This window comes from Echiichthys vipera (assembly GCF_963691815.1).
Source record: "Echiichthys vipera genome assembly, chromosome: 16".
Classification (NCBI taxonomy): domain Eukaryota; kingdom Metazoa; phylum Chordata; class Actinopteri; order Perciformes; family Trachinidae; genus Echiichthys; species Echiichthys vipera.
Genome location: NC_139841.1, coordinates 29,836,530 through 29,862,476, shown reverse-complemented (window position 1 = coordinate 29,862,476; position 25,947 = coordinate 29,836,530). Strand labels below are relative to the sequence as shown.

Here is a 25,947-nt window from a genome sequence, read left to right as displayed (position 1 = left end):
GATGTGTATTTCCGGTTCTTCGAGATAAACAGGTTCAAACCGTTAAAACTCAACCATCGAAAGACACAAAAACAACACAAAAACAACACAACAACAAAGTCAAAAGTCAATTACAAAGGATAAACAAGGAAAACATGAATGTTTAATGAGGTAAAACATGAAAACAGACATTATTATGATTTACAGCCTGATGTTTGGGACGGTAAATGATATTTAAACAGGATCCAATCAGATCAGCCACACACTGTATAAACATATCTATATACTTTATCTCTCTCTGTATAGATCTAGATCTATAGATCTAACACAGGGACGCGTAGCTCCCTCTGGAGGTTGCCACACACACCTGTTCTGCATCTCATTCACTTTGACTCAAATTATTATTTTCAAAACCAGTTTTTATTTGTTGCTTCATTAAAGTAAATGACCCGTCGGCTGTTTCATCCATAATGATGTAATTTTTATCTGTCACTGTTTATAAGCAGCTCCAGCCTCTGGTCCTGGATTAGGAGTGTGCTGGTTCGAATCCCGGCTGTGGCCCTTCTGTGTGGAGTCTGCATGTTGTCCCCGTGTGTGCGTGGGTTTGAATCCCGGCTGGGGCCCTTCTGTGTGGAGTTTGCATGTTGTCCCCGTGTGTGCGTGGGTTTGAATCCCGGCTGGGGCCCTTCTGTGTGGAGTTTGCATGTTGTCCCCGTGTGTGCGTGGGTTCGAATCCCGGCTGGGGTCCTTCTGTGTGGAGCATGTTGTCCCCGTGTGTGCGTGGGTTTGAATCCCGGCTGGGGCCCTTCTGTGTGGAGCATGTTGTCCCCGTGTGTGCGTGGGTTTGAATCCCGGCTGGGGCCCTTCTGTGTGGAGCATGTTCTCCCCGTGTGTGCGTGGGTTTGAATCCCAGCTGGGGCCCTTCTGTGTGGAGTGTGCATGTTCTCCCCGTGTGTGCGTGGGTTGGCGCCCGATGTCAGCCGGGATCGGCTCCAGCCCCCGAGACCACGACAGGGACAAGAGGCTGAAGATGAATGGATGAATGAATCATTGTGTTTTACATCAGTAGATTAAACGTCTTCTGTTTAATCGAAGTCATCAGCCTCGTCATCAGTCCAGCCATTCGTCCCGCCAATAAGTCCTGACAGGAGCTGGCGTGAGGGGAGTCTGGGGACCCGGCCGCCCTAGCTCGAAGTCTGGAACATTTTATCCAGACTTTCAATGGCGTCTTTCTTGGAGTGCGATCTCCACGCGCTGGGAATTTCTCCGATCCCCTGGAACTTTAACCCGTAGTGGTCCTGCAGCTCCTTCTCAAAGCGCCACACGAACCACGTCCAGTACTTGAGCTTGGACTCATCAGGGGTAATCCTCCAGTTGGCGTAGCTCGGGCCGGCCGTGCGGTACTTTTTATAGGCGATCAGCACGTCTGAGTTCGCATGGAGGTAGAAACTACCGTCGGTTGCAACATTGGTTGTGCAGAATTCAACACCGAAGATGTCCGTGTCTCTGAAGTGCACGCCGTTGACTGCAGCCGACCGGTGAAACGGCACGCTGTGGTCGTCAGGACCGTGGTTCGCCAACGTGTTGGTGCAGACGGCGGCGCAGAACGGACACGTCACCCAGCAGCAGTCGCACAGCTGCTGGGTGAGGATTTCGTCGGGCTTCATCCTGAACTCATCCATTCTGTCCAGAGAGAGGCTGCTCACGTCCTGGATGACGCTCACCAGGCCTCGCTCCGTCTCCTCCTTCAGGAAGTCAAAGTTGTTTATGTCACTGAAGTTTTCCACGGAGATGGGGTCGAGTGTCAGCTCGTTCTTTAGCAGACTGGTAAACTCCTGCACCCACATGTCTGGGCCCCCCCCCTGTGTGCGGACGGTCTCGGTCGCGGTGAACAGAGCTTGTCCCACCAGCTTCCCGATGTCCTCCACATTCTTCCTGAGGATGCTCTGAGCCTTGTCTTTGTTTTTGGAGAAGACGTATCTCTGGACCTCCTCTTTTATGAAAGCCTCCACTTGGTTCCTCGGGTGTCGGATGTAGGTGATGAAACCGTTGAAGTCCTCTTTCTCAGCCAGAGCCTTCAGCACGTGCTTCTCCAGGTTCAGCCTGTTCTCATTGAACGCTTCGATGCTGCACTTCATCTCTCGAGCGAGGTCCATGGCGGTCTTGTTACAGACGGCCTTAATGATGGACCCCGATAGTTTCTCACAGATCAGTTCTCCGAGCACGACGGAAGACGAATGTCCTTTGCAGAAGCTTCTGAAAATGTTGTAGTACTGCATCTTCTTCTTCTGCACGTAAGTGAGCGCGTCGTTGCTCTCTTTGAATTTCTTGTGGGAGTCAGCGAGCCAGCTCTCCGCCCTGTGGAACACGAACAGCAGGAGATCCACCGTGAACTCCTTCTTCAGAGCGTACTTCCTCTTCGATTCAAACTCGCGCACCGTTTTCTTCACGTTGTAGGCCACTTCCTGCAGGTAAGTGGACCTGTAGCCTCTCGCAGCCACAGGTTTGCTCTTGATCGCAGCAAGAGCCTGGATCTCGATGTCATCAATGAAGGATCGGATCAGCTGCTGCTCTTCGTACTGAAAATACCCCTTGATGTAATATTCTACTTTTGTGGCCTTTCCTGAAATAAACTCAGCCACTTTCCTTGCTATTCCTTTCCCTCTCTGGTCGTTTCCTCTCTTATCGCCGTGAAAGTGCTGCTCTGTGTCATGGACCTCCTGGTGTTTGGTGAGGGACACGTACTCGGCGTAGTCGCCACGCTCGGATATCCTTTTGTATCTGCCGCTGATTTTGGATTCATCTATGAGAGACCATTCGATGCCAAGCTCCCGGAGGACCGTTGACTGATCTTCTTCGTAGGTGATGTCCTCAATAGGTTTGGTGTCTGCAGTCAGCTCCCTCACCCAGCCGCTCCAGACGGAGTTGAACTGTCTTTCGAGCTCCTCTTCGTCCTTTCCCTTGTCCTTCAGCTGATGAGCGAGCTCTTTGCTCTTCTGTAGCAGCTTCTTCTCAAACTCTGGCTTCTTATCCTCCAGCATCTTACAGGCGCTCTTCTGCTGGATGACTTCATCCAGCTTTCGTTTGACCCCGCTCACTTGTTCCTCATGAAACTCCTTGATCTTGCTTTCGAATCGTCCTCTCCACTGAACCAGCATCTCTTTGTCTCTGTCGTCATCAAAGTATGTCGTCATGGCCTTTTTGATTTCTCCGTAGGTTTTGTTCATTTCTTTCAGGAGATAGTTGAGTTCCACCTTTACCAGGTTTCCATTTTCAATTTGGGTGTAAAGCCCGTTCTCGATGGTCATCATGTTGTTCCTCAGGGTCCAGGTCCAGTTGCTGTACTGGACCTCCAGATTTCTGTACACTGCTATTTCAAGTGTGTTTTTGAAGCTGAAAACAAAGTGTTCGTTCATCAGGGCGTTCCACAGGTCCTGGATCTTGTGTTTGAACTGTGAGAGCGTAACCCCCGCGGACTGTGAAGCTTTAGAGAGGATGATGGTCTTCAGATCTTGGATGCACACACTATACCCTGTATTTGGAGGAGCCATAGGTGGACTTCCCTCCCATAGTTGGGCAAAGTATTTCACATCTTTCTGCACATCAAATGCAATGACGTCACTGAAGCACTCGGCCTCACACACCTCCTCTTTGGCTGCTACCTGGGCCATGCGGTCCAGCTTCTCTTGGAGCCGTCTCTTCCCGTCCATGTTCTTTTCTGCAGCTGAAATATCTGAAACGTTCTGGTGAACGAACACACAACTTGGAGTAAGTTGAACCTTCTTCATCCTCATGAAAGCCTGAACAACAATCTGCAGAACATCTTGCATCTCCGATGGATTCTCTCCGTAGATGTTGATCAGCGTCATGTTTCCCAGGCCAACCACAAACGTCGCCAGTTCGTTGTCGTGGTGAAGAGTGGCGTTGTCCGCCAACTCCAGAGCACGCAGTCCTTCAGTGTCCACCACTAGAATGAAGTCAAACTTAAAGTCTTTCTTGATTTCCTCTGACACTTTGACCATCTGCATGAAGGCGCCCTTGGTGCACCTGCCAGCGCTCACTGCAAACTGTAATCCGAACATGGCATTCAGCATGGTGGACTTCCCGCTGCTCTGCACGCCCAAAACCGACAGGACAAACACTCTCTTGTTGCCCAGTTTCTTGATGACTTCCTCTAAGAGACTAGAGATCCACGTTAAAGGCACATGGCCTGCATCACCATCCATCAGCTCCATTGGGTGTCCTGAGATCATCAGCTCTGCAGCCAGCTCTGGGTATTTAGACCAGTCGGGCTGCCCCCTCTTCATCGGCTCCTGCAGAGACTCATGGGCTTCGTACATCTGCCCCATTTCTCTGAAGATGTGCTCCAAGCCAAACGTTGCAGATTGTAGTTTTTTTGATATCTGTTCAAGCTCCATTTGCTTCAGTCTCAGCAGATCAGACTTGTCATGCTTGTTCTTCAAGGCTAAGACCTCAGACCACTTCTCATCGTAGCGCTGGTGGATCAGAGAGAGGTCGTCGGTGGACAGGGCGTCTATCAAGATCTGGGTCCATTTCAGGAAATACTCTTTGTCTCTTGGGGGCAAAGACGAGAGGCTTTCAATGAACAGCTTCATGGGTTCAGTGCAGGACACGTTGCACTGAGCCTGTCGTAGTTTCATCAGCTCATAGAGCTTCTCACACTTCTTCTTCTCAACGTGGCCTCTGAGGTGATACAGTTCTTTGTTGATGATGCACCACTCGTGCCACAGTTGGCCTTGACACGGCAGAAACGTCTCTTTGATCTTTGAAACATCCATCCCCTGAAGCAGCGTCACAATCTTCATCGCAGCAGCTTTCCCGTTCTGGCAGACTCGATCGTTTTCATCCACTCTGACTCCCGGGACCTGGGTCATGGCCTCCAGCTGGAAGGATGTGTGCGGTCCAGCCAAAATCCTCTTGATCACTTTCTTCAGATCCTCAGAAACATCGGACTGGCTTCGGTCCTTCAGACCTATTCTGTATTTTCCTTCTTTCATCTGAACGACGCCAGCGTCACTATCAGCAGTGAGACAAATGAGAGGCTTCGGGGACCTGAAGAGGGCCAAGACCACTGCAGCACTTTGATCGCTCTGTGCCAGAGTTGGTACAAGAACGACGACCACTGAGGACCTGTCAGTCAGGATGTCGCGCTGTTTTACAATCGCCAGAGCATCGCCATGGAGATTACAGAAGGCAATGCAGTCAGTGAAGGCATCGCTGGGTTCTCCTCCAGGACAGTACCAGGAAATCTCCGCCACGCCATCCATCAAATAGCGAGACTTGGTGTTTCCTTTGCAGTCTCTGTGGAAGAAGATGTTGTGGCGCTCGTTGATCAGAGTATTCATCAGCTGAGATTTAGACAAGGAGAGGGAACCGAGGCGGAGGAAGGACACCATGGGGGTGTCAGCTTTGCAGATGGGCATGCTCCTTATGGTGACGTCTGTGCCTTTCGTGATCTTCCATGTTTTCTTTATTTCTCTGAAGGTCCAGAGTGGACAGTCCACGTCCGCGGTGACGGGGTCAGGAACGAGCAACGGCAGGGCGTACTGACATTTAGACAGCTTGGTTATCATGTTCTGCTTAAAGAAGCTGTCGGAGCAGTGAAGGATCGCCATCTGAACATCCATCGGGTGCACGTGAGTCTCTTTGGACTGATCCACGTCTTCGCTGTGGCCAAACAGAGCTTCTAAGTCATCCTCGTTGTTCTCAACAGGGTCGAACATCGACTGGCTGTCCTCACCACTGTCCTGTTTGACGAGAGTGTATCTGGCTCTGTAGTCCAGCATCATCAGCCGCTGCAGGAAGGTATGAACCAGGTCTTTCTCCAGCGCGTCCTGGTCCTGCTTCACAGGCGGACCTACTTCAAGAAAGTCTGCAGGTGAAAACTTCTGCTGCGGTTGGAGGTGAAGTCTGCCGAGCAGTGCTTCCGTGTCACGCTGCTTCTTCCTCTCCGTGTCTTCTTCTTTCTCCTTCTGCGGGTAAATACACATGTTCTGTGTGAAGTGACGCCATAACACACATCAAGGTACGCTCATTTAGTTTGGAGGGTCTTACTTTGTCCGTAGATCCGTTCTTGTCTTCAGCAGTTTTCTCCTTCGCTTCTTCTGCAGAAAGAGAAACAGACAAAAGAACAGTTAGTCCTGGATCAGGTCTCAGGGGCAGCAGCTCCAGCCTCTGGTCCTGGATCAGGTCTCAGGGGCAGCAGCTCCAGCCTCTGATCCTGGATCAGGTCTCAGGGGCAGCAGCTCCAGCCTCTGGTCCTGGATCAGGTCTCAGGGGCAGCAGCTCCAGCAGGGGACCCCAAACTTCCCTTTCCCGGGCCACATTAACCAGCTCTAACTGGGGGATCCTGAGGCGTTCCCAGGCCAGTGTGGAGATCTAATCTCTGCACCTGGTCCTGGGTCTTCCCCGAGGCCTCCTCCCAGCTGGACGTGCCTGGAACACCTCCCTAGGGAGGCGCCCAGCTTAAAGTGGACATCAGAGAGAATGCAGCTTTAAGTGGAGTCTCCTCCTGCTGGACATTAGAGAGAATGCAGCTTTAAGTGGAGTCTCCTCCTGCTGGACATTAGAGAGAATGCAGCTTTAAGTGGAGTCTCCTCCTGCTGGACATTAGAGAGAATGCAGCTTTAAGTGGACATTAGAGAGGATGCAGCTTTAAGTGGAGTCTCCTCCTGCTGGACATTAGAGAGAATGCAGCTTTAAGTGGAGTCTCCTCCTGCTGGACATTAGAGAGAATGCAGCTTTAAGTGGAGTCTCCTCCTGCTGGACATTAGAGAGAATGCAGCTTTAAGTGGAGTCTCCTCCTGCTGGACATTAGAGAGAATGCAGCTTTAAGTGGAGTCTCCTCCTGCTGGACATTAGAGAGAATGCAGCTTTAAGTGGAGTCTCCTCCTGCTGGACATTAGAGAGAATGCAGCTTTAAGTGGAGTCTCCTCCTGCTGGACATTAGAGAGAATGCAGCTTTAAGTGGAGTCTCCTCCTGCTGGACATTAGAGAGAATGCAGCTTTAAGTGGAGTCTCCTCCTGCTGGACATTAGAGAGAACGCAGCTTTAAGTGGAGTCTCCTCCTGCTGGACATTAGAGAGAATGCAGCTTTAAGTGGAGTCTCCTCCTGCTGGACATTAGAGAGAATGCAGCTTTAAGTGGAGTCTCCTCCTGCTGGACATTAGAGAGAATGCAGCTTTAAGTGGAGTCTCCTCCTGCTGGACATTAGAGAGAACGCAGCTTTAAGTGGAGTCTCCTCCTGCTGGACATTAGAGAGAATGCAGCTTTAAGTGGAGTCTCCTCCTGCTGGACATTAAAGAGAATGCAGCTTTAAGTGGAGTCTCCTCCTGCTGGACATTAGAGAGAATGCAGCTTTAAGTGGAGTCTCCTCCTGCTGGACATTAGAGAGAATGCAGCTTTAAGTGGAGTCTCCTCCTGCTGGACATTAGAGAGAATGCAGCTTTAAGTGGAGTCTCCTCCTGCTGGACATTAGAGAGAATGCAGCTTTAAGTGGAGTCTCCTCCTGCTGGACATTAGAGAGAATACAGCTTTAAGTGGAGTCTCCTCCTGCTGGACATTAGAGAGAATGCAGCTTTAAGTGGAGTCTCCTCCTGCTGGACATTAGAGAGAATGCAGCTTTAAGTGGAGTCTCCTCCTGCTGGACATTAGAGAGAATGCAGCTTTAAGTGGAGTCTCCTCCTGCTGGACATTAGAGAGAATGCAGCTTTAAGTGGAGTCTCCTCCTGCTGGACATTAGAGAGAATGCAGCTTTAAGTGGAGTCTCCTCCTGCTGGACATTAGAGAGAATGCAGCTTTAAGTGGAGTCTCCTCCTGCTGGACATTAGAGAGAATGCAGCTTTAAGTGGACATTAGAGAGGATGCAGCTTTAAGTGGAGTCCCCTCCTGCTGGACATTAGAGAGAATGCAGCTTTAAGTGGAGTCTCCTCCTGCTGGACATTAGAGAGAATGCAGCTTTAAGTGGAGTCTCCTCCTGCTGGGCATTAGAGAGAATGCAGCTTTAAGTGGAGTCTCCTCCTGCTGGACATTAGAGAGAATGCAGCTTTAAGTGGAGTCTCCTCCTGCTGGACATTAGAGAGAATGCAGCTTTAAGTGGAGTCTCCTCCTGCTGGACATTAGAGAGAATGCAGCTTTAAGTGGAGTCTCCTCCTGCTGGACATTAGAGAGAATGCAGCTTTAAGTGGAGTCTCCTCCTGCTGGACATTAGAGAGAATGCAGCTTTAAGTGGAGTCTCCCCCTGCTGGACATTAGAGAGAATGCAGCTTTAAGTGGAGTCTCCTCCTGCTGGACATTAGAGAGAATGCAGCTTTAAGTGGAGTCTCCTCCTGCTGGACATTAGAGAGAATGCAGCTTTAAGTGGAGTCTCCTCCTGCTGGACATTAGAGAGAATGCAGCTTTAAGTGGAGTCTCCTCCTGCTGGACATTAGAGAGAATGCAGCTTTAAGTGGAGTCTCCTCCTGCTGGACATTAGAGAGAACGCAGCTTTAAGTGGAGTCTCCTCCTGCTGGACATTAGAGAGAATGCAGCTTTAAGTGGAGTCTCCTCCTGCTGGACATTAGAGAGAATGCAGCTTTAAGTGGAGTCTCCTCCTGCTGGACATTAGAGAGAATGCAGCTTTAAGTGGAGTCTCCTCCTGCTGGACATTAGAGAGAATGCAGCTTTAAGTGGACATTAGAGAGGATGCAGCTTTAAGTGGAGTCTCCTCCTGCTGGACATTAGAGAGAATGCAGCTTTAAGTGGAGTCTCCTCCTGCTGGACATTAGAGAGAATGCAGCTTTAAGTGGAGTCTCCTCCTGCTGGACATTAGAGAGAATGCAGCTTTAAGTGGAGTCTCCTCCTGCTGGACATTAGAGAGAATGCAGCTTTAAGTGGAGTCTCCTCCTGCTGGACATTAGAGAGAATGCAGCTTTAAGTGGAGTCTCCTCCTGCTGGACGTTAGAGAGAATGTAGCTTTAAGTGGACGTTGGAGAGAATGCAGCTTTAAGTGGAGTCTCCTCCTGCTGGACATTAGAGAGAATGCAGCTTTAAGTGGAGTCTCCTCCTGCTGGACATTAGAGAGAATGCAGCTTTAAGTGGAGTCTCCTCCTGCTGGACATTAGAGAGAATGCAGCTTTAAGTGGAGTCTCCTCCTGCTGGACGTTGGAGAGAATGCAGCTTTAAGTGGACGTTGGAGAGAATGCAGCTTTAAGTGGACGTTAGAGAGAATGCAGCTTTAAGTGGACGTTAGAGAGAATGCAGCTTTAAGTCGACGTTGGAGAGAATGCAGATTTAAGTGGACGTTAGAGAGAATGCAGCTTTAAGTGGACGTTAGAGAGAATGCAGCTTTAAGTGGACGTTGGAGAGAATGCAGCTTTAAGTGGACGTTCTGTGAACTCACTTGTGTGACTCTGCTGGAACACTGAGGAGCTCCTGCCTCCGTGGTCGCGTTCAGAGACCATGGCGTCGACTTTCCCCAGCAGAGCCACGACCTCCTCGCCGTCCGCCACGCTGCGCGTGCACGTGTGGAACCTCCTCGGGACGAAGCTCCTGAACGCCGTCAGCTCCGTCACTGCAGCGTCACAGCTCTCCCCGGGCGCGTGGGTCAGGACCGTCAGCACGTAGGACAGCAGTCCTTTCCCGAAGGCTTGTTCCAGCCACTGCACGCCGGAGCGGTACCGGCTGCTGTGCGTGCCGTTGGGCAACAGCAGGAGGAAGGCGTGGACTTCCTGGTTCAGGGGGAAGCGGTCGGCGTCTCGCAGGCCGAGCATGTTGATGACGGAGATGTGGCGTCCGCACAAATCATAGAGTTTGGCTGAGAACTGCTCCACGCTCCCGCGCTCGTCATGATCCAGCAGAAGGTTTTTGGGTCCGATGTCGACGGCGTTTGAGTCCCCGATTAAAACCAGAGTGAGTTCAGGTTTCACTGCAACAGAGGGGGGGGGGGGGGGGGGGTTACAGGTGTAAAGGTAAACAGGGTATGAATAACATCAGTCATAAAGACGATGCAATGCTGCAGTAATCGATGTTTTTGGCAACTGAATCCATCTGCATCAGCGTTTGTGTTTCTGACAGACCAGACCCAGACCAGACCCGGTCCAGACCCGGTCCAGACCACACCCGGACCAGACGTGACCTGGACCAGACCCGGACCAGACCCGGGCAGCAGAGGCTCTGGGGACGTGGAGCGTCTCCTCTCTGTGGGGGAAGGAGCCGGAGCTTGTGAGGGAGGTGGAGCTCCCAGTTAGATCTGGGGGGGCTCACCTCCACACACAGTCTGGATGTGGACCCGTGCTCCTGGATAGGGGCTGGACCCTGGTCTTCTCTGGAGGGGCCCAGGGTGTGAGGGGCCGGGCGGGTGTGGGGAGACTCTCAAACCCCCGGCTGAGCGCCGCGGTGTTGGAGTTGACCCCGGTGGACCAGAGGGTGGCCTCCTTACGCCTGCGGGTGGTGGTGGGGGGGGACTCTGACTGTTGTTGGTGCAGATGCAGCGAACAGCAGTTCAGAGTCTGGGGCCTTCTTGGAGACCCTGAATGGAGTCCTGCATGGGGCTCCAGTAGGGGACTCCAGAGTCCTGCTGGGAGACTTCAACGCCCACGTGGGCAACGATGGAGACACCTGGAGAGGCTGATTGAGATTCGTCCACACATGCTGAAAGCTCTGGGTCTGGAGGGGCCGTCCTGGTCCTGGTCCTGGTCCTGGTCCTGGTCCTGGTCCTGGTCCTGGTCCACACGTCTCTGACACACTGGTGGAAGTCTGGGACAGTGCCGAGGGAGTGGCAGACCGGGGTGGTGGTTCCTGTTCAGAAAGGGGGACCAGAGGGTGTGAGCCAGTTCCAGGGGGATCACACTCCTCAGCCTCCCTGGTGAAGTCGACTCCAAGGTGCTGGAAAGGAGGTTGGTCCTGTAGAACCTCAGACTGAAGAGGAACCAGGTGGATCCAGTCCTGGACCTGGACCAGGACCAGCTCTGCACTCTCCAGGATCCTGGAGGGGGTCTGGGAGTGGGCCCATCCGGTCTACATGTGCTTTGTGGATCTGGAGAAGGCCCATGATGAGGATACTGAACCAAAGAACCAGGTCCAGGTCAGGACCCACAGAACCAGGTCCAGGTCAGGACCCACAGAACCAGGTCCAGGTCCAAGCGTGTGAAGTGTGTTTCCTCAGGAGGGGGTCTGGAGTCTCCCTTAGAGAGAGGGGGAGAAGTTCAGCATCCGTGAGGAACTCGGAGTAGAGCCGCTGCTCCTTTGTGTTGAAAGGAGCCAGTTGAGGTGGTTCAGGATCATCTGGTCTGGATGAACCCTGGGCGCCTCCCTAGGGAGGTGTTCCAGGCACGTCCAGCTGGGAGGAGGCCTCGGGGAAGACCCAGGACCAGGTGGAGAGATTAGATCTCCACACTGGCCTGGGAACGCCTCAGGATCCCCCAGTTAGAGCTGGTTAATGTGGCCCGGGAAAGGGAAGTTTGGGGTCCCTGCTGGAGCTGCTGCCCCTGAGACCTGATCCAGGATCAGAGGCAGGAGCTGCTGCCCCTGAGACCTGATCCAGGATCAGAGGCTGAAGCTGCTGCCCCTGAGACCTGATCCAGGATCAGAGGCTGAAGCTGCTGCCCCTGAGACCTGATCCAGGATCAGAGGCTGGAGCTGCTGCCCCTGAGACCTGATCCAGGATCAGAGGCTGGAGCTGCTGCCCCTGAGACCTGATCCAGGATCAGAGGCTGGAGCTGCTGCCCCTGAGACCTGAACCAGGATCAGAGGCTGGAGCTGCTGCCCCTGAGACCTGATCCAGGATCAGAGGCTGGAGCTGCTGCCCCTGAGACCTGAACCAGGATCAGAGGCTGGAGCTGCTGCCCCTGAGACCTGATCCAGGATCAGAGGCTGGAGCTGCTGCCCCTGAGACCTGATCCAGGACCAGAGATGAAAGTAACACATTAATTATGTTTGAATCAGAAATGTTTACCTTTCCTTTGTCCTGCTCCTGTTTCTCTGTGTGTCTCCATCTCATCTGCTCCTCATCGGCTCAGAACCTGGACCACAAAGACCAGAACCACGATCACTCAGTTCAGGACCTGGACCACAAAGACCAGAACCTGGACCACAAAGACCAGAACCACAATCACTCAGTTCAGGACCTGGACCACAAAGACCAGAACCACGATCACTCAGTTCAGGACCTGGACCACAAAGACCAGAACCACAATCACACAGTTCAGGACCTGGACCACAAAGACCAGAACCACAATCACTCAGTTCAGGACCTGGACCACAAAGACCAGAACCACGATCACTCAGTTCAGGACCTGGACCACAAAGACCAGAACCACAATCACTCAGTTCAGGACCTGGACCACAAAGACCAGAATGTTTTTAGTTTATTCTCTAATTAAAGTTTAAAAAATAACTTTTAACCCTGTTAAAGTGTTTAATGTCACAACACTATGAATTGTGGGTAATGTGACTACTCACTGATTCAGCCAATCAGAGGAGAGGAGGATTCAGCCAATCAGAGGAGAGGAGGATTCAGCCAATCAGAGGAGAGGATTCAGCCAATCAGAGGAGAGGAGGATTCAGCCAATCAGAGGAGAGGATTCAGCCAATCAGAGGAGAGGAGGCTTCAGCCAATCAGAGGAGAGGATTCAGCCAATCAGAGGAGAGGAGGCTTCAGCCAATCAGAGGAGAGGATTCAGCCAATCAGACGAGAGGAGGATTCAGCCTATCAGAGGAGAGGATTCAGCCAATCAGAGGAGAGGATTCAGCCAATCAGACGAGAGGAGGATTCAGCCAATCAGAGGAGAGGATTCAGCCAATCAGAGGAGAGGGAAATCAAACAGGAAGTCAATGAAGCGTGCATGTCCTGTGAACTCAATATGATGGTGTGTGTGTCTGTGTGTGTGTGTGTGTGTGTGTGTGTGAGTGTCTGTGTGTGTGTGTGTGTGAGTGTCTGTGTGTGTGTGTGTGTGTGTGTGTGTGTGTGTGTGTGTCTGATTTTTGTTAAAACTGAAATAATTTTTTTTTAAATAAGTTTCAAAAGCTGCACACGAGTCTGAGACGGGGTTCAGCTCACCTGCTGGACTCTGCTGGTCTCGGTCTCTGGTGGTCTCTGGTGGTCTCGGTCTCTGGTGGTCTCTGTCTCTGGTGGTCTCTGTGTCTGGTGGACTCTTGTGGTCTCGGTCTCTTGTGGTCTCTGTCTGTGGTGGTCTCTGTCTCTGGTGGTCTGTGGTGGACTCTGTCTCTGGTGGTCTCTGTCTCTGGTGGTCTCGGTCTCTGGTGGTCTCGGTCTCTGGTGGTCTCGGTCTCTGGTGGTCTCGGTCTCTCCCGGTCTCGTTCTGACTCCAGTCTTTATAGCGACCCTTTAGTCCCGCCCCTGCTGTGCTGTGATTGGCTGAGCTGCTCCTGTCACTGAAAGTGAAACTTCTGTGGTTTCCTAGAAACCACGTGACTGAGAGGAACACACACACACACACACACACACACACACACACACACACACACACACACACAGTCACACACACTGACTAACACACACACACACTGACTAACACACACACACAGAGACACACACAGACACACACACACTCACACACACACACACACACACAGTCACACACACACACAGTCACACACACACACACACACACACACACACTCATACACAGAGACACACACACACACACTCACACATACACAGACACACACACACACACACACACACACCCACACATTTATAATAAATAATAAATATTAAATATGATAAATAATAAATATTAAATATGATAAATATAAATATTAAAGATGATAAATAATAAATATTAAATATGATAAATAACAAATATTAAATATGATAAATATAAATATTAAATATGATAAATAACAAATATTAAATATGATAAATATAAATATTAAAGATGATAAATAATAAATATTAAATATGATAAATAATAAATATTAAATATGATAAATATAAATATTAAAGATGATAAATAATAAATATTAAATATGATAAATAACAAATATTAAATATGATAAATATAAATATTAAAGATGATAAATAATAAATATTAAAGATGATAAATATAAATATTAAAGATGATAAATAATAAATATTAAATATGATAAATAATAAATATTAAATATGATAAATAATAAATATTAAATATAATAAATATAAATATTAAAGATGATAAATAATAAATATTAAATATGATAAATAACAAATATGATAAATAATAAATATTAAAGATGATACATAATAAATATTAAATATGATAAATAATAAATATGATAAATAATAAATATAAATATTAAAGATGATACATAATAAATATTAAATATGATAAATAATAAATATGATAAATAATAAATATAAATATTAAATATGATAAATAGTAATAACGGTGACTGACACTTGCTCCTGTTATCGCGTGTTTTCCAGAATCTCGTCCTCGGGATTTTCCAAACTGTGACGTCAGCAAAAACACTTTGTCCCAAACATGAATCAGCACTTTTATCCACAGTCCAACTGAAGGAGTGCAGCGGTGCAGCGGTGCATGATGGGAAACGTGGTCCGTGAGCAGAGACTGGGCTCTTTGTTTGTTTGTGTTTGTTTGTTTGTTTGTTTGTTTGTTTGTCGCTGCAGCAAAAAGATTAAAGACAACAACAACAAAGAACTCAAAGCTACAAACTTCAGTGAGTCTGTGTGTGTCTGTGTGTGTGTGTGTCTGTGTGTGTGAGTGTGAGTGTGTGTCTGTGTGTGAGTGTGTGTGTGAGTGTGCGTGTGAGTGTGAGTGTGTGTCTGTGTGTGAGTGTGTGTGTCTGTATGAGTGTCTGTGTGTGAGTGTGTGTGTGTGTGTGAGTGTGTGTCTGTGTGTGAGTGTGTGTCTGTATGAGTGTCTGTGTGTGAGTGTGTGTGTGTGTGTGCGTGTGTGTGTGTGAGTGCGTGTGAGTGTAAGTGTGTGTGTGTGTGTGTGTGAGTGTGTGTGTCTGTGTGTGAGTGTGTGTGTGTGAGTGTGTGTGTCTGTGTGAGAGTGTGTGTGTGTGTGTGTCTGTGTGTGCCTGTGTGTGTGTGTGAGTGTGTGTGTGTGTGACTGTGTGTCTGTGTGTGAGTGTGTGTGTCTGTGTGTGAGTGTGTGTGTCTGTGTGAGTGTGTGTGTGAGAGTGTGTGTGAGTGAGTGTGTGTGTCTGTGTGTGAGTGTGTGTGTCTGTGTGAGTGTGTGTGTGTGAGTGTGTGTGTGCGTGTGTGAGTGCGTGTGAGTGTAAGTGTGTGTGTGTGTGTGTGTGTAGCAGACAGATATTATTGTTGTTATTATGATGATTCTCTGCTGCTGGTTCTGGTTCTGGTTCTGCTGCTGGTTCTGGTTCTGGTTCTGGTTCTGGAGGGATTGTTGAGTCTGTGAATCATAAACACGTCATGTGTTCAACTTTATTATGATTCAGCACTTTAAACAAAACTGAACAGAACTGGACCAGGACCTGGTTCTTTGTCAGGAAGACGTTTCACCTCTGATCCAGGAGGATTCATCAGTTCATGCACGCATCTGACCAGGACCAGGGTGGGACTGGAGCAGGACAAGGACCAGGACCAGGCTGGGACTGGACCAGGAGCAGGAGCAGGACCAGGCTGGGACTGGACCAGGAGCAGGACCAGGACCAGGCTGGGACTGGAGCAGGACAAGGACCAGGACCAGGCTGGGACTGGACCAGGAGCAGGAGCAGGACCAGGCTGGGACTGGACCAGGAGCAGGACCAGGACCAGGCTGGGACTGGAGCAGGACAAGGACCAGGACCAGGCTGGGACTGGACCAGGAGCAGGACAAGGACCAGGCTGGGTCTGGACCAACTACCTGGTGTGGAGAAGTACTTGGTGGAAGTAGGTCTGGACTTGGTTGGTGCTGGTCCAGTCCCAGCCTGGTCCTGGTCCAGTCCCAGCCTTGTCCTTGTCCAGGTCCAGTCCCAGTCCCAGCCTGGTCCTGTTGAAAGGTCTTCCTGACCCAGAACCAGGTCCTGGTCCAGTCCCAGCCTGGTCCTGGTGAAGGGTCTTCCTGACCCAGAACCAGGTCCTGGTCCAGTCCCAGCCTGGTCCTGGTGAAGGGTCTTCCTGACCCAGAACCAGGTCCTGGTCCAGTCCCAGCCTGGTCCTGGTGAAGGGTCTTCCTGACCCAGAACCAGGTCCTGGTCCAGTCCCAGCCTGGTCCTGGTGAAGGGTATGAGAGGAGCTGGTGCAGGGGCCAGTAGGTAAGTCTTTAAAACACTCTTTAATAAACTCTGGCTTCACTAACTACGCTGATGACGCTTTGTTGTGTGTGTGAACTCAATATGATGGTGTGTGTGTCTGTGTGTGTGTGTGTGTGTGTGTGTGTGAGTGTCTGTGTGTGTGTGTGTGTGAGTGTCTGTGTGTGTGTGTGTGTGTGTGTGTGTGTGTGTGTGTGTCTGATTTTTGTTAAAACTGAAATAATTTTTTTTTAAATAAGTTTCAAAAGCTGCACACGAGTCTGAGACGGGGTTCAGCTCACCTGCTGGACTCTGCTGGTCTCGGTCTCTGGTGGTCTCTGGTGGTCTCTGTCTCTGGTGGTCTCTGTCTCTGGTGGTCTCTGTGTCTGGTGGACTCTTGTGGTCTCGGTCTCTTGTGGTCTCTGTCTGTGGTGGTCTCTGGTGGTCTGTGGTGGACTCTGTCTCTGGTGGTCTCTGTCTCTGGTGGTCTCGGTCTCTGGTGGTCTCGGTCTCTGGTGGTCTCGGTCTCTGGTGGTCTCGGTCTCTCCCGGTCTCGTTCTGACTCCAGTCTTTATAGCGACCCTTTAGTCCCGCCCCTGCTGTGCTGTGATTGGCTGAGCTGCTCCTGTCACTGAAAGTGAAACTTCTGTGGTTTCCTAGAAACCACGTGACTGAGAGGAACACACACACACACACACACACACACACACACACACACACACACACACAGTCACACACACTGACTAACACACACACACACTGACTAACACACACACACAGAGACACACACAGACACACACACACTCACACACACACACACACACACAGTCACACACACACACAGTCACACACACACACACACACACACACACACTCATACACAGAGACACACACACACACACTCACACATACACAGACACACACACACACACACACACACACACACTCACACACACACACTCATACACAGAGACACACACACACACACTCACACATACACAGACACACACACACACACACACACACACCCACACATTTATAATAAATAATAAATATTAAATATTTTAAATAAATATAAATATTAAATATGATAAATAATAAATATTAAATATGATAAATAATAAATATTAAATATGATAAATATAAATATTAAAGATGATAAATAATAAATATTAAATATGATAAATAACAAATATTAAATATGATAAATATAAATATTAAAGATGATAAATAATAAATATTAAAGATGATAAATATAAATATTAAAGATGATAAATAATAAATATTAAATATGATAAATAATAAATATTAAATATGATAAATAATAAATATTAAATATAATAAATATAAATATTAAAGATGATAAATAATAAATATTAAATATGATAAATAACAAATATGATAAATAATAAATATTAAAGATGATACATAATAAATATTAAATATGATAAATAATAAATATGATAAATAATAAATATAAATATTAAAGATGATACATAATAAATATTAAATATGATAAATAATAAATATGATAAATAATAAATATAAATATTAAATATGATAAATAGTAATAACGGTGACTGACACTTGCTCCTGTTATCGCGTGTTTTCCAGAATCTCGTCCTCGGGATTTTCCAAACTGTGACGTCAGCAAAAACACTTTGTCCCAAACATGAATCAGCACTTTTATCCACAGTCCAACTGAAGGAGTGCAGCGGTGCAGCGGTGCATGATGGGAAACGTGGTCCGTGAGCAGAGACTGGGCTCTTTGTTTGTTTGTGTTTGTTTGTTTGTTTGTTTGTTTGTTTGTCGCTGCAGCAAAAAGATTAAAGACAACAACAACAAAGAACTCAAAGCTACAAACTTCAGTGAGTCTGTGTGTGTCTGTGTGTGTGTGTGTCTGTGTGTGTGAGTGTGAGTGTGTGTCTGTGTGTGAGTGTGTGTGTGAGTGTGCGTGTGAGTGTGAGTGTGTGTCTGTGTGTGAGTGTGTGTGTCTGTATGAGTGTCTGTGTGTGAGTGTGTGTGTGTGTGTGAGTGTGTGTCTGTGTGTGAGTGTGTGTCTGTATGAGTGTCTGTGTGTGAGTGTGTGTGTGTGTGTGCGTGTGTGTGTGTGAGTGCGTGTGAGTGTAAGTGTGTGTGTGTGTGTGTGTGAGTGTGTGTGTCTGTGTGTGAGTGTGTGTGTGTGAGTGTGTGTGTCTGTGTGAGAGTGTGTGTGTGTGTGTGTCTGTGTGTGCCTGTGTGTGTGTGTGAGTGTGTGTGTGTGTGACTGTGTGTCTGTGTGTGAGTGTGTGTGTCTGTGTGTGAGTGTGTGTGTCTGTGTGAGTGTGTGTGTGAGAGTGTGTGTGAGTGAGTGTGTGTGTCTGTGTGTGAGTGTGTGTGTCTGTGTGAGTGTGTGTGTGTGAGTGTGTGTGTGCGTGTGTGAGTGCGTGTGAGTGTAAGTGTGTGTGTGAGAGTGTGTGTGAGTGAGTGTGTGTGTCTGTGTGTGAGTGTGTGTGTCTGTGTGAGTGTGTGTGTGTGAGTGTGTGTGTGCGTGTGTGAGTGCGTGTGAGTGTAAGTGTGTGTGTGTGTGTGTGTGTAGCAGACAGATATTATTGTTGTTATTATGATGATTCTCTGCTGCTGGTTCTGGTTCTGGTTCTGCTGCTGGTTCTGGTTCTGGTTCTGGTTCTGGAGGGATTGTTGAGTCTGTGAATCATAAACACGTCATGTGTTCAACTTTATTATGATTCAGCACTTTAAACAAAACTGAACAGAACTGGACCAGGACCTGGTTCTTTGTCAGGAAGACGTTTCACCTCTGATCCAGGAGGATTCATCAGTTCATGCACGCATCTGACCAGGACCAGGGTGGGACTGGAGCAGGACAAGGACCAGGACCAGGCTGGGACTGGACCAGGAGCAGGAGCAGGACCAGGCTGGGACTGGACCAGGAGCAGGACCAGGACCAGGCTGGGACTGGAGCAGGACAAGGACCAGGACCAGGCTGGGACTGGACCAGGAGCAGGACAAGGACCAGGCTGGGTCTGGACCAACTACCTGGTGTGGAGAAGTACTTGGTGGAAGTAGGTCTGGACTTGGTTGGTGCTGGTCCAGTCCCAGCCTGGTCCTGGTCCAGTCCCAGCCTTGTCCTTGTCCAGGTCCAGTCCCAGTCCCAGCCTGGTCCTGTTGAAAGGTCTTCCTGACCCAGAACCAGGTCCTGGTCCAGTCCCAGCCTGGTCCTGGTGAAGGGTCTTCCTGACCCAGAACCAGGTCCTGGTCCAGTCCCAGCCTGGTCCTGGTGAAGGGTCTTCCTGACCCAGAACCAGGTCCTGGTCCAGTCCCAGCCTGGTCCTGGTGAAGGGTCTTCCTGACCCAGAACCAGGTCCTGGTCCAGTCCCAGCCTGGTCCTGGTGAAGGGTATGAGAGGAGCTGGTGCAGGGGCCAGTAGGTAAGTCTTTAAAACACTCTTTAATAAACTCTGGCTTCACTAACTACGCTGATGACGCTTTGTTGTGTGTGTGAACTCAATATGATGGTGTGTGTGTCTGTGTGTGTGTGTGTGTGTGTGTGTGTGAGTGTCTGTGTGTGTGTGTGTGTGAGTGTCTGTGTGTGTGTGTGTGTGTGTGTGTGTGTGTGTGTGTGTCTGATTTTTGTTAAAACTGAAATAATTTTTTTTTAAATAAGTTTCAAAAGCTGCACACGAGTCTGAGACGGGGTTCAGCTCACCTGCTGGACTCTGCTGGTCTCGGTCTCTGGTGGTCTCTGGTGGTCTCTGTCTCTGGTGGTCTCTGTCTCTGGTGGTCTCTGTGTCTGGTGGACTCTTGTGGTCTCGGTCTCTGGTGGTCTCTGTCTCTGGTGGTCTCTGTGTCTGGTGGACTCTTGTGGTCTCGGTCTCTTGTGGTCTCTGTCTGTGGTGGTCTCTGTCTCTGGTGGTCTGTGGTGGACTCTGTCTCTGGTGGTCTCTGTCTCTGGTGGTCTCGGTCTCTGGTGGTCTCGGTCTCTGGTGGTCTCGGTCTCTGGTGGTCTCGGTCTCTCCCGGTCTCGTTCTGACTCCAGTCTTTATAGCGACCCTTTAGTCCCGCCCCTGCTGTGCTGTGATTGGCTGAGCTGCTCCTGTCACTGAAAGTGAAACTTCTGTGGTTTCCTAGAAACCACGTGACTGAGAGGAACACACACACACACACACACACACACACACACACACACACACACACACAGTCACACACACTGACTAACACACACACACACTGACTAACACACACACACAGAGACACACACAGACACACACACACTCACACACACACACACACACACAGTCACACACACACACAGTCACACACACACACACACACACACACACACTCATACACAGAGACACACACACACACACTCACACATACACAGACACACACACACACACACACACACACCCACACATTTATAATAAATAATAAATATTAAATATTTTAAATAAATATAAATATTAAATATGATAAATAATAAATATTAAATATGATAAATAATAAATATTAAATATGATAAATATAAATATTAAAGATGATAAATAATAAATATTAAATATGATAAATAACAAATATTAAATATGATAAATATAAATATTAAAGATGATAAATAATAAATATTAAAGATGATAAATATAAATATTAAAGATGATAAATAATAAATATTAAATATGATAAATAATAAATATTAAATATGATAAATAATAAATATTAAATATAATAAATATAAATATTAAAGATGATAAATAATAAATATTAAATATGATAAATAACAAATATGATAAATAATAAATATTAAAGATGATACATAATAAATATTAAATATGATAAATAATAAATATGATAAATAATAAATATAAATATTAAAGATGATACATAATAAATATTAAATATGATAAATAATAAATATGATAAATAATAAATATAAATATTAAATATGATAAATAGTAATAACGGTGACTGACACTTGCTCCTGTTATCGCGTGTTTTCCAGAATCTCGTCCTCGGGATTTTCCAAACTGTGACGTCAGCAAAAACACTTTGTCCCAAACATGAATCAGCACTTTTATCCACAGTCCAACTGAAGCAGTGCAGCGGTGCATGATGGGAAACGTGGTCCGTGAGCAGAGACTGGGCTCTTTGTTTGTTTGTGTTTGTTTGTTTGTTTGTTTGTTTGTTTGTCGCTGCAGCAAAAAGATTAAAGACAACAACAACAAAGAACTCAAAGCTACAAACTTCAGTGAGTCTGTGTGTGTCTGTGTGTGTGTGTGTCTGTGTGTGTGAGTGTGAGTGTGTGTCTGTGTGTGAGTGTGTGTGTGAGTGTGCGTGTGAGTGTGAGTGTGTGTCTGTGTGTGAGTGTGTGTGTCTGTATGAGTGTCTGTGTGTGAGTGTGTGTGTGTGTGTGAGTGTGTGTCTGTGTGTGAGTGTGTGTCTGTATGAGTGTCTGTGTGTGAGTGTGTGTGTGTGTGTGCGTGTGTGTGTGTGAGTGCGTGTGAGTGTAAGTGTGTGTGTGTGTGTGTGTGAGTGTGTGTGTCTGTGTGTGAGTGTGTGTGTGTGAGTGTGTGTGTCTGTGTGAGAGTGTGTGTGTGTGTGTGTCTGTGTGTGCCTGTGTGTGTGTGTGAGTGTGTGTGTGTGTGACTGTGTGTCTGTGTGTGAGTGTGTGTGTCTGTGTGTGAGTGTGTGTGTCTGTGTGAGTGTGTGTGTGAGAGTGTGTGTGAGTGAGTGTGTGTGTCTGTGTGTGAGTGTGTGTGTCTGTGTGAGTGTGTGTGTGTGAGTGTGTGTGTGCGTGTGTGAGTGCGTGTGAGTGTAAGTGTGTGTGTGTGTGTGTGTGTAGCAGACAGATATTATTGTTGTTATTATGATGATTCTCTGCTGCTGGTTCTGGTTCTGGTTCTGCTGCTGGTTCTGGTTCTGGTTCTGGTTCTGGAGGGATTGTTGAGTCTGTGAATCATAAACACGTCATGTGTTCAACTTTATTATGATTCAGCACTTTAAACAAAACTGAACAGAACTGGACCAGGACCTGGTTCTTTGTCAGGAAGACGTTTCACCTCTGATCCAGGAGGATTCATCAGTTCATGCACGCATCTGACCAGGACCAGGGTGGGACTGGAGCAGGACAAGGACCAGGACCAGGCTGGGACTGGACCAGGAGCAGGAGCAGGACCAGGCTGGGACTGGACCAGGAGCAGGACCAGGACCAGGCTGGGACTGGAGCAGGACAAGGACCAGGACCAGGCTGGGACTGGACCAGGAGCAGGACAAGGACCAGGCTGGGTCTGGACCAACTACCTGGTGTGGAGAAGTACTTGGTGGAAGTAGGTCTGGACTTGGTTGGTGCTGGTCCAGTCCCAGCCTGGTCCTGGTCCAGTCCCAGCCTTGTCCTTGTCCAGGTCCAGTCCCAGTCCCAGCCTGGTCCTGTTGAAAGGTCTTCCTGACCCAGAACCAGGTCCTGGTCCAGTCCCAGCCTGGTCCTGGTGAAGGGTCTTCCTGACCCAGAACCAGGTCCTGGTCCAGTCCCAGCCTGGTCCTGGTGAAGGGTCTTCCTGACCCAGAACCAGGTCCTGGTCCAGTCCCAGCCTGGTCCTGGTGAAGGGTATGAGAGGAGCTGGTGCAGGGGCCAGTAGGTAAGTCTTTAAAACACTCTTTAATAAACTCTGGCTTCACTAACTACGCTGATGACGCTTTGTTGTGTGTGTGTGTGTGTGTGTGTGTGTGTGTGTGTGTGTGTGTGTGTGTGTGTGTGTGCCCCGAGCTAACCACTGTTAGCCCCGAGCTAACCACTGTTAGCCCCGAGCTAACCACTGTTAGCCACGTCCGGCTGTTAGCATCTCTCTCTTAAAAACCTGAAGCTGAAAAACAGAAATCAGACACGCTGCACTCAAACACTTTGATTTCTTTATTGACACGACACAAACATCCAGTTTTCTCCCGTTGTGTTCGGAGCTGAGGTCGATAAATATTCACGACAGGAAACAGGAAACAGGAAACAGCTGAGGAGCCGAGAGACGAGGAGCGACGCACAGGACACGAGGAATACAAAAACACATCGCACATATTTACACTCACTGTTCTCAGGTCAGGTTCTGAAGCTGAACCTGCCAGCAGGGTCTCTTCATCCAGCGCTAATGCTAACGCTAACACTAACGCTAATGCTAAAGCTAATGCTAAAGCTAGTTAAAGGGCCACACCTGCGTTTTTATTCAACACATTTACTTCAAATCAAACATTTTCCAACAAACGGCTCCGTTCCAAACGCCACCAGCTAACGTCTGCTAGGCTAACGTCTGCTAGGCTAACGTCTGCTAGGCCAACGTCTGCTAGGCTAACACTTTCCACCTGTTCCCAGTCTTCATGCTAAGCTAACCTGCTGCTGCCTGGAGTTGTATATCTGCTGAAGGGGATCGAACATGTGTTCCCTGCTTACTGCTACGTGCTTTGGCAGGTCGTGACAAAATGGTGGCTCGTCTGGGATCAACGTGGTTAAAGGCTCCGACACACGGTGAAACGCACGCACACGAGGACCGCCGCGGAGCGCCGCAGAGCGCCACGGAGCGCCGCAGAGTGCCGTACTTCTTCATACGTCAGCAGCTGCAGAAAATACATTTGGCGTTCTGTTACTTTACAATCAAACACGACAAAATGAAATCTCTGTCCCAGGTTTCCCATGATCCCTCGTCTGCGGCGCTAACCGTTAGCGCTCACATCAGCAGCGTGCTCAGAAGGAGCGGCGGCGCCCGGAGCGTCCGCGGTCACGCTCGAGGATCCGCTGCGTTTTCATTGAAGCGTGAATCGTTTTGGTTTTGACTCGTTTGATTCTGAACAAACGCAGGCGCGGCTCTTTAGAGGCATCCTTCAAAATAAAAGCGTAGGAACCGTTACTCCGTGCAGAGGCCACTTCACTATTTACAGCTCATGGGGGCGAAGATCCTTCAAAATAAAAGCGTACGTTAGGAACCGTTACTCCGTGCAGAGGCCACAATAATCAAACATGGTTCATAATCATAGAATAAGCAGCTGATTGTTAATAAAGTTAAATCTCTACTGAACCCAAACGCACTAAAGTATTTTACTTTGAAAACCGTCCGTCACAGGAAGTTCGTTACAAACATTAAATTTGTCAAATTCACAAATTTAAAGAGTGAAGCTGACGCGTCGACGAGGGTCCGGGTGCTTCGTCCGTGTTCAGCCCCTTTCAGAATAAGACTTCCTGTCGGAGCCTGGTGTCCCCGTTGTTGACCTAACACCCTTTCAGAATAAGACTTCCTGTTGGAGCCTGGTGTTCCCGTTGTTGACCTAACACCCTTTCAGAATAAGACTTCCTGTCGGAGCCTGGTGTTCCTATTGTTGATCTAACACCCTTTCAGAATAAGACTTCCTGTCGGAGCCTGGTGTTCCCGTTGCTGACCTAACACCCTTTCAGAATAAGACTTCCTGTCCGGAGCCTGGTGTTCCCGTTGCTGACCTAACACCCTTTCAGAATAAGACTTCCTGTGGGAGCCTGGTGTTCCCGTTGCTGACCTAACACCCTTTCAGAATAAGACTTCCTGTCGGAGCCTGGTGTTCCCGTTGTTGACCTTACACCCTTTCAGAATAAGACTTCCTGTCGGAGCCTGGTGTTCCCGTTGCTGACCTAACACCCTTTCAGAATAAGACTTCCTGTGGGAGCCTGGTGTTCCTGTTGTTGACCTAACACCCTTTCAGAATAAGACTTCCTGTGGGAGCCTGGTGTTCCTGTTGTTTGAACAGAGTTTTTAAAAACATCATCATTGACCTTTGACCTCTTTCTAACTGAGCACAGAGCTGATCCTGATCCTGATCCTGATCCTGGTCCTGGTCCTGGTCCTGATCCTGGTCCTGATCCTGATCCTGGTCCTGGTCCTGATCCTGATCCTGATCCTGATCCTGGTCCTGGTCCTGATCCTGATCCTGGTCCTGATCCTGGTCCTGATCCTGATCCTGATCATTGATCCTGATCCTGACCCTGGTCCTGACCCTGATCCTGGTCCTGATCCTGGTCCTGGTCCTGATCCTGGTCCTGATCCTTCACATGTTCGGACCTTGGTTCGGTTTGTTTGGACCCAGAAGTCTTATTTTGAAAGGGTGTTCATCAGACCGAACAGTCTGTATAAAAACAGACGCAGCGTCTCCGTCAGCTCTGTTCTCTAACTGGATCCAGTCGTCTACAGGAGTCTCCATCTTGTTTGTGACTCCGCCTCCTTTCCTCTGACCATAAAAGGGCATGTATGTGACGTTGGGGGGAGGGGCGTACGTCCATCTGGCTGACGTTTACCTCCGAGGAGAAGTGAGGGCCAGAGGCTAGCTGTCACTCAAGAGGCCACGCCCCTAATTATTCATAACCTTTAACCTCCAATCAAATAAAAACCTCACTTCTCCTCGGAGGTAAACGTCAGCCAGATGGACGTACGCCCCTCCCCCCAGCGTCACATACATGCCCTTTTTTGGTCAGAGGAAATGAGGCGGAGTCAAAGACAAGATGGAGTCTCCTGTAGGCGACTGTTTTTTTATTCAGTCTGTGAGAACGAAGAACGACCACGACAGCGACCGCCGCCGTCCGGGAGACATCGGGAACGAGCAAGACCAAGACCAGGTCAAGACCAAGACCAGGGCAAGACCAAGACCAAGACCAGGTCAAGACCAAGACCAGGGCAAGACCAAGACCAGGTCAAGACCAAGACCAGGGCAAGATCAAGACCAGGTCAAGATCAAGACCAGGTCAAGACCAAGACCAGGGCAAGACCAAGAC

The 25,947-nt window shown here is 48.6% G+C and overlaps 1 protein-coding gene across 10 annotated transcripts; it reads right to left on the bottom strand.

The window, feature by feature from the left end:
* Positions 1-122: 122 nt before the first annotated feature.
* Positions 123-22,624, bottom strand: LOC310958435 (interferon-induced very large GTPase 1-like). 10 transcript variants are annotated; one of them, XM_083929371.1, is made up of 12 exons: positions 22,232-22,624; positions 21,146-22,121; positions 19,885-20,409; positions 17,765-18,864; positions 16,482-16,942; positions 14,376-15,359; positions 13,037-13,507; positions 12,439-12,685; positions 11,933-12,062; positions 9,380-9,904; positions 6,055-6,104; positions 123-5,972 (listed from the first exon to the last, which is right to left on the bottom strand). In XM_083929371.1, exons 9-12 carry the CDS (start codon positions 11,970-11,972, stop codon positions 1,164-1,166), a joined length of 5,424 nt encoding a protein of 1,807 aa, XP_083785497.1. In that variant the 5' UTR covers positions 11,973-12,062; positions 12,439-12,685; positions 13,037-13,507; positions 14,376-15,359; positions 16,482-16,942; positions 17,765-18,864; positions 19,885-20,409; positions 21,146-22,121; positions 22,232-22,624; the 3' UTR covers positions 123-1,163. The 10 variants fall into 10 exon arrangements, with proteins under 10 accessions (XP_083785497.1, XP_083785502.1, XP_083785500.1 ...); XM_083929376.1 differs by having other exon boundaries at positions 11,933-11,999; XM_083929374.1 differs by having other exon boundaries at positions 13,037-13,503.
* Positions 22,625-25,947: the final 3,323 nt, after the last annotated feature.